Source organism: Ovis canadensis, chromosome 9 (genome assembly GCF_042477335.2).
Source record: "Ovis canadensis isolate MfBH-ARS-UI-01 breed Bighorn chromosome 9, ARS-UI_OviCan_v2, whole genome shotgun sequence".
Classification (NCBI taxonomy): Eukaryota; Metazoa; Chordata; class Mammalia; order Artiodactyla; family Bovidae; genus Ovis; species Ovis canadensis.
The window spans coordinates 71,861,626-71,875,371 of record NC_091253.1 but is presented as its reverse complement, the minus strand read 5'-3'; the positions used below and the strand labels follow the sequence as shown (position 1 = coordinate 71,875,371).

The 13,746-nt window shown below is 37.5% G+C and overlaps 1 protein-coding gene across 4 annotated transcripts in view; it reads right to left on the bottom strand.

Moving 5' to 3' along the window:
* TRPS1 (transcriptional repressor GATA binding 1) overlaps nt 1-13,746 on the bottom strand; it is a 276,051-nt gene that overhangs the window by 223,999 nt on the left and 38,306 nt on the right. For 2 of the 4 annotated variants that reach the window (XM_069600365.1, XM_069600367.1), the window contains exon 2: nt 1,175-1,333. The exons of 1 other annotated variant lie outside the window; for it this stretch is intronic. In XM_069600365.1, coding sequence (XP_069456466.1) covers nt 1,175-1,211 — 37 coding nt within the window. In that variant the 5' untranslated portion in view covers nt 1,212-1,333. The remainder of the gene's footprint in view (nt 1-1,174; nt 1,334-13,746) is intronic. One more of the 4 variants, XM_069600368.1, reaches the window with a different exon arrangement.

The following is a 13,746-nucleotide window of genomic DNA, read 5'->3' as shown; positions in this document are numbered from 1 at the left end:
TTCCATTGGATTTAACATTGCTTCCATGATATAAATAAAATCCAACAGTGATGCACCAAAATGACATACATTAGCTATATAGAAAAGACAAAAATCTATATGAAAGTCAGGATTCATGAAGAAAAGAGGATGAAATAATCCAATTCATTAAGATTATCCTTCCATTAAAATGAAAAGAAAATGGTTTATTTTGTTGTTGTTGTTTAATCACTGTATCATGCCCAACTCTTTTGCAACCCCAGGGACTGTGGTTCACCAGGCTCCTCTGGCCAAGGGATTTCCCAGGCAAGAATGCTGGAGTGGTTTGCCATTTCCTTCTCCAGAGGATCTTCCAGACCCAAGGATCGAACCCATGTTTCCTACATTGCAGGCACATACTTTACCACTGAGCCACCAAGGAAACCCCAAAATGGTTTGTGCCCACATATCAAGGTCAAGGAGATGAGAAAAACAGCTAGATCTTACTAGCAATGGAACTAAGATAAAACATTTATTAGAGATGAACAGATAGTAATGTGCTAATAATTGAAAAATTAATATATTTTCCCAAAAATACATGGATCTTGCTTATTTATTATCATCATGAAGTAATTGGTTATAGTTAAAAAACTATTCAACAAGCATTTATCTTGATTGGGAGACCATATGATTTGCTTAAATTATCATCCTTCCAAATTTCAGCGCCTTCTTCCACCCAAGAACAGACCTTTACAACGCGTATGAGTCACTGAATAAGGCCCTTAATAATATACATTGCAAAGAATGTTAAACTGCTAATACTTCAAAGAAGCATCAGAAAGGTCACTTAGTTTTTTGGGTTTTTTTTTTTTTTTTTTGCTGTGGAGGGAGGGGGCATGTTCTTTTTAGTTGCTTTTTAAAAAAAAATCATGGTTAATTTAGTTGACTACACTTTGAAGTAGTTACAGAAAAAATAATTTTTTACTGGAATGATATCACCATAATTTTTCAGAATGACATATTATGTAAATATAAGCACATTTGCAATACTTTTAAGTGGAAGAAACTCCCCTAGCAACTCATAAGTTAGATACCATAAGACTAGACCCACCCTCAAGTTATTATCTCTAAGACAAATAACAGATTGCATGATGTTGTACTGTGTGCCAAGAACTTTTCCAGTTAACATTTTCACTTGAAAAAATAGATCACATACTTGTAAAATCATACCCAGCATTGACTTCATAAGGCATGTGGCTTTAGAGTGCTTTTTACAATTATTAATTCTATTAGTCAACTAGCAGGAGGGCTAATGCAATTGTCTTAGAAGATGCTCAGAAGACACAGAAGACATTTTGAGAGCTGATCTGTACATCTGCAAAACAAAACAAAAAAATATTTTCCTTCCTAAATGATGTAAACATATTTGAATGGATCACACCTAAAATACATTAATATGCCAGCACCGCAGGCTGCTTGAAAGATACCTGATAAAAGCAGGAGCAAAGCTTGGGCAAGATTTTCTCCCTCTGCTGGGTTTTAATAAAGCAGCAGGAGAAGGAGGAACATGATATAAAAGATTACAGAAGTCATTTTCACAGCTGACTGTGATGTTGGCAAAATTAGTTAAGCTCGAACTCCCCCTGAAACCTAAGAATCACAATACTTACCTATACTGGGGTGGGGATAAAACATCTTAATTAACAATTATAGAGGGGATCTGCTTCTGGAAAAGATACAAAGTACACCTGCCAATGCTGCACAGTCACAGCTAAAGACAGGGAGTGGTACCCATTACCAGCTTCCTCCAGATTCGGGGTACCAGTGTATGTATACCGTGAGGCTGAGAAGAGAACTATTGCAACGGCATAAGGAACTCTGTATCAGATCTAAGTACACCTTACCAAGAGTTACAGAAATGTTACACGTCATCTGTTACCTTTTTATCTATTTTGTAAGTGTTATATTTTCATTTTGATAAACACGATTGTAAAGCTATGACTGAACCAGCATTTAACCATCCTTATATCATCATTTTTAAATTGTCTGAATGAAAGTTTTGAGGTAGGATCATAATATAATTGAACAGATGTACTGTGTGTATGTGAGTGTGCATGTGTGTGAGCATGTGTGTGAATGTGAATGCCAAGTCACTATAGTCTGTATTAGACTCTTTGCAACCCTATGGACTAGAGCCCAACAGGCTCCTCTGTCCATGGAATTCTCTAGGTAAGAGTACTGGAGTGGGTTGCCATGCCCTCCTCCAGGGGACCTTCCCAACCTAAGAATCGACTCTGTCTCTTGAGTCTTTTGCACTGGCAGGTGGGTTTTTTACCCTTGGTGCTACCTACGAAACCATATATATATGTATAATCAACATCAGTGTACCTTAGTCATCAGTTTTGGCAACTCTTAAACTTTTTCATTCTATTATACAGCAATATTCCTCACACTGACTCCCACAAAATTTCAAAATGCCAATCAAAGTAGGTCCACTATAGACAGTCATTTAGACAACAGGGCAATATATGAATAAAAAGTGAATGGACAAAGAAGCTGAAGAATCTGAATGGCACTACAAAGCTCAAAAGTGACAACTTCAGTCCTCTATTTAATTATGAGATAAAAACTGACTGGGGAACTGGCTAGGGATGCAGAGGGTGATAGTGAGCACTCCCATATTTATATCATTTTCCACCTATACTAACTCATGAATACTATTATGTGCCATGACAGTTAAGCAGGTTCAAAATAAATTTAGCTCCCTAAAAATGCTCTATCTGTATTAATTTTTATTACTGAGATATGAAATCCCATTTGCAAAAAATCTCAATTTCTATTATTTCCTCCTATCTTAAAACTTAAATCTAAAAGTTTTCTTTGCATTTTTAGTGAGAGAGTTTACTATAAAAAAGAAAAAGGATACCACACTATTTCTGTGTTGCAGTATTACTTGGACAGGTTTATGCAGTGGAAATAATCAGCATTAGAGCTTAAAATAGAATTCTAGTAACTACTTTATCTCACTGATTAAAATGCTTAAATATACAAGGAAAAAAATTTTTTCTATAAACAACTGTGACTTATGTTCTCAAAATGGCACCTTTAGAACCAAAGGAATATGTTTTCTATTATTATCCAGATATTCTGAACTGCCCACTATTTAGTTTTATTTCATCCATATGAATATCTAACATGCGTGCATGCTAAGTCACTTCAGTCATGTCCGACTCTTTGAGACCCTATGGACTGTAGCCACCAGGCTCCTCTGTCTATGGGATTCTCCAGGCAAGAATACTGGAGTGGGTTGCCATGGCCCCCTCCAGGGGATCTTCCTGACCCAGGAATCAAACCCATGTCTCTTATGTCTCCAGCACTGGCAGGCAGGTTCTTTAACACTGAGCCACCAAGAAAGCCCAGGTACACACATATATTTATGGAATACACTTGCTCAAAATAACCCTGTCGTAGATAATCAAAATAAATATCCTATCAAAGGAATAAACTCTCACAGTAATTTTAAAAGAGAGCTGAGATCACACAACCATTCAATGCAGGTGAGGGTGAAGTTTCAGTTCCATTCGAAGAGAAACTCCTTGAAGGTAAGAGATAACTCCTCTATGCTCTTTGTGGCAACTTGATCCTAAATACAGTAAAGAATCAAAACCTCTTTAAGAAGGTAGAAGGGCTACAGAGAGCATGCAGCCAGTTTCTGAACCTGATTCAAATCATCTGCTGATGTAATCAAGGGCAAGCCCCTTTCTTTCTCAGAACCTCTCTACTTATGTGTATAATGAGGGAATTATAACAAGTTATTTCTAACCTGCACTCTGCCTCTGAGACTCTATGATGATGCTGGCTAATGGCTTAGGCACTGCAGTTTTCCCATTACTCAATTTCCTTGAAAGACTACAAAACACTAAGCCATCAGCAACTAAGGGTGGCATAAATATCACTGACACCTACCATTCACTTCTCCATTTCCTCCAACTTCCATTCATTCATTCAACAACTGTACATCCAGCATCACCTATGTGGTTGCTGAACACAGAAAGCAAGAGGACTTCACTTTTAATATTTGTCATCAGTTTAAGAGAGGAAGGATGCTTTTCAAAAAATAAAGAAAAAATTATATGGAACTTCTTTTGCTCCAAAAAAAACCTAAAATGAGTACCTAGCTATCAAGTAAGGCACAAATATTAAGAGAAATCAGCAAATGCATACAGGCAATGAAAGGGAATTAAAAGTAACTTTGGAGTGTCACTCTCCAAGTTCCAAGTATGTATTTTTTTTAATTTTTTAAATACTTTTATTACAATAATTGTGATTTTGCCATAAGCCAACATGAATCAGCCACGGGTGCACGTGTCCCCCCATCCTGAACTCCACTCCCACCTCCCTCCCCACCCCATCTCTCCGGGTTATCCCAGAGCACCAATCTTGAGTGCCCTGATTCATGCATCAAGTTCCAAGTATATATTTTTAAAAGTTCATTTAAGTTAAAAAATAGTACTGATGAATATCCTTCAAACTATGTAATGAACAAACACTAATGATATGAAATTTGGTTTATATATATATGTATATATAGTATATGTGTATAATATACATAAAACCTGAACAAAACTGAAAATTAGAGAAGCAAGATGATGTAATCTCACCTCAATCTCTAATCCTGCTGAGTATGATTTGAATTATAAGTAGCAGTTCTTATCATCATAATATATAATACCAGATGACATCTTCTTCTTGTTTTTCCAGATCATAAAACTCTCAAGGATTTAAAATCAAAGCTTAACACAAAAAGAAAAGATATGATAGTCTTCTCCTTAATATATGTTTCTTCCAGGCTTGTTTGTATCAACAGCCCAAGAGTATTGAGTTATTAACTACACATTTCTTGTAGCTTTTATTAAAGAGAAAAATAAAAAGGAAAGAAGAAAAAAAGAAAAGCAAACTGTTTCTTTTGATCAAAAGTCCCCCACAAAGAATTTAAAGAATTAAGCAAATGATAGCAAAATAAAAGGAAGGTCGACTCTTGGGCTCTTGGCAAACTAGATAGCTTCCATATGAACAACATATAAAGCTCAGTTTTTAAAGAACATATGTGTTTGCTCATTGGTTTAGAGGGAAAAAACTTGAATCCTGTCTACTCCGTATATACAGATCAAAATCAGATCGCTTAAGTGAACTATAAAACGCAAGAGGACATTGTTTATCCAATCGCAAACCCAAGAATTGCTCGAGTTTAAAGTTTTCTGTTTCTACTTCAATGGTAGGTCACTTTTTTTGTAAACTGCTTCAGACTTCATAAACCCAATGTCAAATTCTGTTCTTTGCTATCCATGTCTATTTAATTTGCTCTCTCTGAATTGATTATTCCTGAATCTTTAAAGGTATTTTTGGACATCTTAAATCCTTTTGAGATTTAAATGTCATCACCTTCAAACAACTCCCATCAAATAAATCTCTTATTAATTCACATCAAATTAATCCATAATGATCACTTCTATTAACATATGCTTCAGAGCACAAAGCCCATTAATAGTCATCTGGACACTAGAACTAACCGGAGCTTTAGTGAGATAAAATGCACACTATTTAGATATCCGATTTCAAAGAGTTCTGATGCTGGCCCAAATACATTTTATTAGGCTTTTATTTCATCATGCTATGTGCTCTATATTTTAAATATCTCATATCAAATGTACTAGTCTAGGTAAAAGGAGATAGTCGACTAAATAAGTAATAATGTCATATTTGCCAAAATGAGTATCCATGTATATATATACATCTTAGAGAAAGAATTTCAGTAAGTACTTACTCCTATTAAACAATTGCAAAAAAAAAATGGGGGGGGGGAGTTTGACTTTAAAGACTTTTAGACATTTAAAAGTCTAAATGAAACTGTAGGAGAATCCTGAAAAAAATGAAGCATGCGCCTACTTCATTAATGGGAAAACTGAAACAGAGTAAGTATACATTATGGAAAATCAAAGAGAAAGGATCATTATTTTCCCCTTCATAACAGGTGAGAGGCAAATGTATTAAAAACTCTGATTTGAATAAGATCACAATTTCACTAAGCAAATTAAGAAACATTACTATTCATTGCCCATACATATGTCATTCTTCCTTTTGTTTTCCTCTCCAAGAAAAAAAAAAACAATTTAAAAAAATCTACAATGACAACTGTTGATTCAAACAGGCCAATCTGACTTTGCATGTTTGCCTGAGCCAGGCTCAACTTTATCCTTTCTTCTTTGTTAAACTGAGACTGTTCTAACTGGTCCAAGGGCAAAGACCCAAACATAGCACTTCAGTTCAAAAAGAACAGCTCATGGAAAAGTATGCATGCATCTCTTTATCTAGATGGTTATGAGAGAAATTGACATTTCATTTGTATGTAAATTGGATTTCTACTGATAACAAAAATAATTAGTGTTGTGCTCTGTAGGAATGCCTTTGACTTTCTTCCTAGCATTTGCCAAAATACATCTTTGTATATTAAAGGTAGTTTACTTTTAATATATCAATGTTGCTTTGTCTGTTTTCCAATCTGTTGTTCAATTGAAAGGAAAGTCTCAATTACCTCAATCCAGCTCTGTAACTGGTGAACAGCTGTCTCAGTCCTCCCATAAGAAATCTGTATCAGTCACTGCAAATCCATTTGGTAAATTAACATGCAGGTACAATATGGTGACTCTAACGGATGCATGCCATGACAATTCAATAAGAATGCTCACCATCGTCACATAACTGCTTAACCAAGCATATTAGGCAAAGTTTTGGCTCATGTTTTAAAATTCATTTGTTTTTGGCCGTGCTGGGTCTTCACTGCTATGCACGGGTTCTCTTTTTAGTTAAGGAGAGCCAGGGCTACTCTTCATTGTGATATTCTTCATTTTTTTTAAGAGTACAAAACCAGATACAAGATTAAAACAATTGCCATGAAGGATATTGAGAGCTAATACTGGTTTTATATATAAGATAGCAAAAGTCGCTCAGTCCTGTCTGACTCTTTGTGACCCCAAGGACTATACAGTCCATGGAATTCTCCAGGCCAGAATACGGAGTCAGACATGACTGAGCGACTTCACTTTCCCTTTTCACTTTCATGCATTGGAGAAGGAAATGGCAACTCACTCCAGTGTTCTTGCCTGGAGAATCCCAGGGACAGGGGAGCCTGGTGGGCTGCCATCTATGGGGTCGCACAGAGTCGGACACGACTGAAGCGACTTAGCAGCAGCAGCAGCAGCCTTTCCCTTCTCCGGGGGATCTTCCCAACCCAGGGATCAAACCCAGGTCACCCGCACTGCAGGCAAATTCTTTACCAGATGAGCCACAAGGGAAGTCCTTTGTGTACACACACGCACACACACACACACACACACAGGCTTCCCAGGTGGCTCAGTGGTAAAGAATTTGCCAAGGCAGGAGACATGGGTTTGATTCCTGGGTAAGGAAGATCCCCTGGAGGAGAAATGGCAACCCACTCCAGCATTCTTGCGTGATGGGCTACAGTCCATGGGGTCACAAAGAGTCGAACATGACTGAGCAACTGAGCATGCACACATATACCCACACACACACACACACACACACATATTTTAAAATATTAATTTATATTATATGTAGTTCTGTGTTAACCTTCACTTTCTGTGTTAAATATAATTTTTCATAATATGAAATTTAACAAATGTCATATATAACTCATAATAATGTGTATATATATATATATAAATGTGTATGCATATATACAAATGTATATGCTGCTGCTACTGCTAAGTCGCTTCAGTCGTGTCCAACTCTGTGCGACCCCATAGACGGCAGCCCACCAGGCTCCCCCGTCCCTGGGATTCTCCAGGCAAGAACACTGGAGTGGGTTGCCATTTCCTTCTCCAATGCATGAAAGTGAAAAGTCAAAGTGAAGTCGCTCAGTTGTGTCCGACTCTTAGCGACACCATGGACTGCAGCCCACCAGGCTCTTCCATCCATGGGATTTTCCAGGCAAGAGTGCTGGAGTGGGGTGCCATTGCCATATACATATAAAAAGTAGCCAGTGATGGGAACATAAATTTACGCCATCATATTCAACGGTTCTTGCTTACAACATTATTATTAACATAGCAACAACAAGGTACTGGTAAGTAGCTCGAAAACCTATACTTGTTCATCCCTAAGGCACCACAGGAAGCAGCTTAAAAACTCTCACCATTAGATACTAGCAGTTCAATAAATAATCTGCCAGGTAAGGCACAAATATCAGGAGATATCAGCAAATGCATACAGGCAATAAAGAGAATTAAAAGTAAGTTCAGAGTGTCTGCTGCTCTGTATGTAAGTTCCAAGAGGCCAGGGATCTTTGTTTAGAATGTATTTTTAAAGGCTCGTTTAAGTTAATAAACAGTACTGATGGATATCTTTCACACTGTGTAATGAAGAGCACAGTGTGTTAGTTGCTCAGTCGTGTCTGACACTTTGCAACCCCATGGACTGAGGCCCCTCTGTCCATGGAATTCTATAAACAAGAATATCGGAGTGAGTAGCCATTCCAATATCCAAGGGGATCTTCCTCACCCAGGGACTGAACACAGTCTCCTGCATTGCAGGCAAATTCTTTACAGTCTGAACCACCAGAAAAGCCCAAAGAACACACTAATGATGTGATATCTGGTTTATATACCACCCTGTGTGCTGTGCTTAATCGTTCAGTTGGGTCCAACTCTTTGCCACTCCATGGTCTGTACCCCACCAGGCTCCTCTGTCCATGGGGAATTCTCTAGGCAAAAATGCTGGAGTGGGTTGCCATGCCCTCCTCCAGGGGATCTTCCCAACCCAGGTACTGAACCCAAGTCTACCCACACTGCAGGTGGATTCTTTACTGTCTGAGCCACCAGGGAAGCCCAAGAATACAGGAGTGGGTATCCTATCCCTTCTCCATGATATCTCTTCCCAGACTGTCCTCTTCTTCCTCAACCAGGAATCGAACTGGGATCTCCTGCATCAAAGGCAGATTCTTTACCAGCTGAGTACTACTGGGGAAGCCCATTATACCCTAGTTATTGCTAAATGCTTAAGGTAAGCAACTCAGCATCATTTTCTCTTCTAATGAAAACAAAAAAACTTTACAGACACAGGATGGAATCATTCATCTTTTTTTTCTTTTTAAGTACATTGAAATTTTCCAAAGAAAACTGGTCCTGTTTTAAACAGAAAATATTTTAAAACTGGAAAGCAACTTATTATAGTAGAATACGTTAAATCACTTTTTTCTGACTCCTAGGATGACAAAAGCTCTAAGTATGTAGGGAAAGAAAAGTACACACAGAATTCCTTCATAATTTGTAAGACTTTTTTTTAAAAATAAACAATTATTTCAGGACAGTCTTCCCATGCTTACCCCAAATTTAGCTAGGCTCTATCTGGAATTTTACTATGATAACTTCTTAAGTACAGCTGACAAGAAGAAATTCAAGAATTTTCTCTATGTTCTTTCAATGATACTAGTTTTTTAAAAAGAAATGTAAGGAAGTTCTTTGTTCAAAGTAAGTTTAATGGAAACTGTATACTTTATACTTGCCTCTTCACAGATGTACAGTGTACATTAGCTACTACAGCTCTGAAAAATCCTGGGAGTTATACAGCGGGGAAGTCTGTTCTATTTGTACTGGAATTTCCCAATCGCATTTGGCTTTAAGTCACCTACTGCCGTTTACCAACAACACTAATGTTCTGCCGGGCCCAGTGCCGGATGCTGCTCTGTACAGTAATTGTCTTCCTGTCTTACACATATGTAAAATTTCTAAAATATTACATAAAATAATATGTGATGTTTTAAAACAAAATAAGTATCCCTTCATTAATTGGCAAGAAAACGGAGATGTTTTGATATGAAGTAGACCATTTTGAAGGGTTTTGTATTTTTTTCCAGCCTGTTTATAAACATTAAAAGAAGATCAGGTTCTATTATCATTAAAGATTTAGATTCAGTATTTCAACCGAATGTGTAATGGTAGAGATCACAGTCATGCTGGAAGGCCAAGGGAAAAAAAATGCATGAGATAAACATCAATGCACATTACAATCTCTGACATCCAAATCATATATGCATAAGCATGTATGGATATAAGCCCAGTGTTATCTCTGAGCTTAACAGTTTACACATATAACTGCATAAAGGATTTTTTTAATAACAAAATTTATCTGATTAAAATTAGGAACAGAAATATGGCAAAGAGTTAGGGAGCTACAGTATGTGGACAAAGATTAGAGAATGACCCAGAATTGTACTGAGGGACTCTACAGTAGCATCAGTGGTTCTCAACTGCTTGAAAATACTGGACAGAATAGATCTAACCCACATGCAAACCCCACTCCCAGCTCAGTCTCTGCTTCCAGATTCATCTCTACTCGTAATAAAAGATAGAACTAATGTCTGAACCATTGTCAGAAACATGTGTCTTAGTACTAAGTACGTGACTGCATCCTTTCCTATAAAGCTTGATAGAATCTGGTTTGTGTTTCTGGGTAATATAGAAGAGAAGCGACCTATATGGAGGGCAGACTCCCTACATCACCCTTGCAAATCAAAGGCTCTAGCTTCTTGGGCTCTTGGATTTTGTTCTACTGTTACTGGTTTCCCCTTACCCTCAAAGATGAAAACAAAAGATTAAAAATAAATTTAAAAATAGAAATAGCTGGGTAGATGCCAAAGTAAATGTGAAACAGGGAATTAATTTGAAGTTAATTTTAAACTCAAAGCCAGCATAGGAGTGAGGTCACAGTGAGGGCCAAGCGTGAGAGGACCAGCACGTATTCAGGTTACTCTTGGACCCCAGAGCGCCTCCTTCACCATTCACCAATCGAGAAAGAATGGTGATGTGATGCATATGAGTGGGGCTGCAGGATTAATAAGGGCAGAAACAGGCTCACTCATTAAATACTTTATACAGCTAGTCTATTCAATATTCACATTCAAGTTCAACATAAACTTAAGAATCTATCTAAACACACACACACACATACACATACATCTTTGGAAAAGATTTTCACCACCTGCACCCCAATTAGTAATTTCTTTTCTCTGTCAATCTTGTTGTGGACACCTGTCACAACAAGAGTAAAGGAAAAATATATATATTTATATAATTCCAGATTCAGGTGTCTTACAAATAATTCCTTCAAAATATAATCAAATTTTGAAAGAAAACAAAATTCAAAACTAGACTTTTTAGGCTGACAATTGTGAACGTTAATGTATATCATAACCTAAATTTTTAGTTAAGACAAAAGATTTCCTACGTTGTTACCATGAGCTGGGCACTATGCCAGGAATGTATTATCTCCTTTGATTTTCATTTTCAACAATTCTTTAAGTAAGATACTATTATTGTTCACATTTTACAGCCGAAGTAACTAAAATTTAGAAAAGTTAGATCAACTTGCCGAGTGAGGTCAGAGGCTTAGGACATAGAAGAGTTCAGTCTGAAGGAATATAAAACCAAAATTGGTTTACCATTGCATTTCTCACAAATCCCCTAACATTTTCATGAACCATAATTAAGCAAGGCATTCACAGACATAAAACTGATAGAAACTACCTGATAACATTTTACAAAGATTACCACCAAATGCACTTAATATACTTGATTGGTTCTATCCTTGTGGCAAGCAAATATACAATCTTCTCAATATTCTCATGGACTACAGTGTTATCCTAACTTTTGAATTGTCCTCCTAATACCCAGCACATGACTAAAGTTACCAAATTATTCAAGTCTCTACCTGGATTCACTTCTACAAAGGTCTTCACAATTTTCCTGGGCAAAAGTTGAGTTTTTTCCACTATCATCTGTGGCAATGTATGCATGTCTCCATTTGAAGTACTTGCCACAACACAGTGTAATTATTTGTTTATGGTTTAGGCTACCTCAGTAAGGGCTTCCCTGGTGGCTCAGATGGTAAAGAATCTGCCTGCAATGCGGAAGACCTGGATTTGATCTCTGGGTTGGGAAGATCCCCTGGAGAAGGGCATGGCTACCCACTCCAGTATTCTTGCCTGGGGAATCCCCATGGACAGAGGAGCCTGGTGGGCTACAGTTCTCGGGGTCATAAAGAGTCGGACACGACTGAGCGACTGAGCACATACACACCTCAGGAGGCTATAAAGCCCCCCCAGACCAGAAAATACCATTATTAATATTATCAATGTCAATTAAAGTATTAATAGACCCATTCATGCATTGTTGTTCAGTTGCTAAGTCGTGTCTGACCCTTTCAGACCCTATAAACACCAGGCTTCCCTGTCCTTCACTATCTCCCAGAGTTTGCTCAAACTCATATCCTTCAAGTCAGTGACTATGTTAATAAAAACTGATAAAAATTAATTCACATATTTAAACATTATACATTATCAATGATTGGCAGAGGCTATAGCACACTCTCATTATTAACAATGAAATTATTATTGTATCAGCACACTCTGATAATGACCATTAGAGGAAAATAGCGTAGCACGTTAAGTCAAGGGACATACAAGTGTTTTAAAAGTTCAGTGATACTAACATGGCCCTCCCCACGAGGCTAGCCTACCAAACAGAATAAACACTCACCAAAGTCCTTATTGGATAGATGGGAATTAGCACACTTAGAAAGTTCTACCTAGTGTTTATCTCTTCGAGGAAGGCCTGACTCTCTGGACGTTAGTCTCACAAGAATAAAAGCTAGGATAATGTTATTATAGTGGTCTTGTTAACACACTGTTGTTGTTTAGTCACTAAGTCATGTCCAGACTCTTTGAGACCTCATGGACTGTAGCCTGCCAGGCTCCTCTGTCCATGGAATTTCCCAGACAAGAATACTGCTGTGGGTTGTCTTTCCCTTCTCCAGGGGATCTTCCCAATCCAGGCATTAAACCCATGTCTCCTATATTAGCAGGCAGATTCTTTACCACTGAGCCCAACTGGGATGCCCCATCATTAACACAACTACACATACGGACTCAAAGTACTAATTTTGACATTTTTTAAGCCTTAACAAAGAATCAGATATCATTGTTCTGGATCTATGGTCACAGAGTAACAAACGCATAAGTATTAAGAAGCAAGAACTATTTATTTATTTTTTTGAAACTGTGAATCACACAACTATGTTGGGTTGATTTGAGTTCTATATATATATATATATCTACATAAATTTACATACTGAAAATATTTGTGGACTGAATTACTTAATTAGAGGAAGGGTCATTAAAAATTAAGTACATTCTATACAGTAATATGGAGAAGGCAATGACACCCCACTCCAGTACTCTTGCCTGGAAAATCCCATGGATAGAGGAGCCTGGTAGGCTGCAGTCCATGGGGTCGCTAGGAGTCGGACACGACTGAGCGACTTCACTTTGACTTTTCACTTTCATGCATTGGAGAAGGAAATGGCAACCCACTCCAGTGTTCTTGCCTGGAGAATCCCAGGGACGGGGGAGCCTGGTGGGCTGCCATCTATGGGGTCACACAGAGTTGGACACGACTGAAGCGACTTAGCAGCAGCAGCAGCAGCAGCAGCAGCAGCAGCATATAGTAATAAATCTGCAATAATGCCTGTAATCAGTAAAATGAATTTTAGAAGTTCATATATCTGCATGATTATTTGTCCTATATGTGAATATCATATGGTACTCAATGTATTTATGCTATATTAATATACTAATATTTACCACAACTACATGCATTTATACATATATATTTTATTCACAAATTTTTACCACATATCTTCTAATATTCCAAA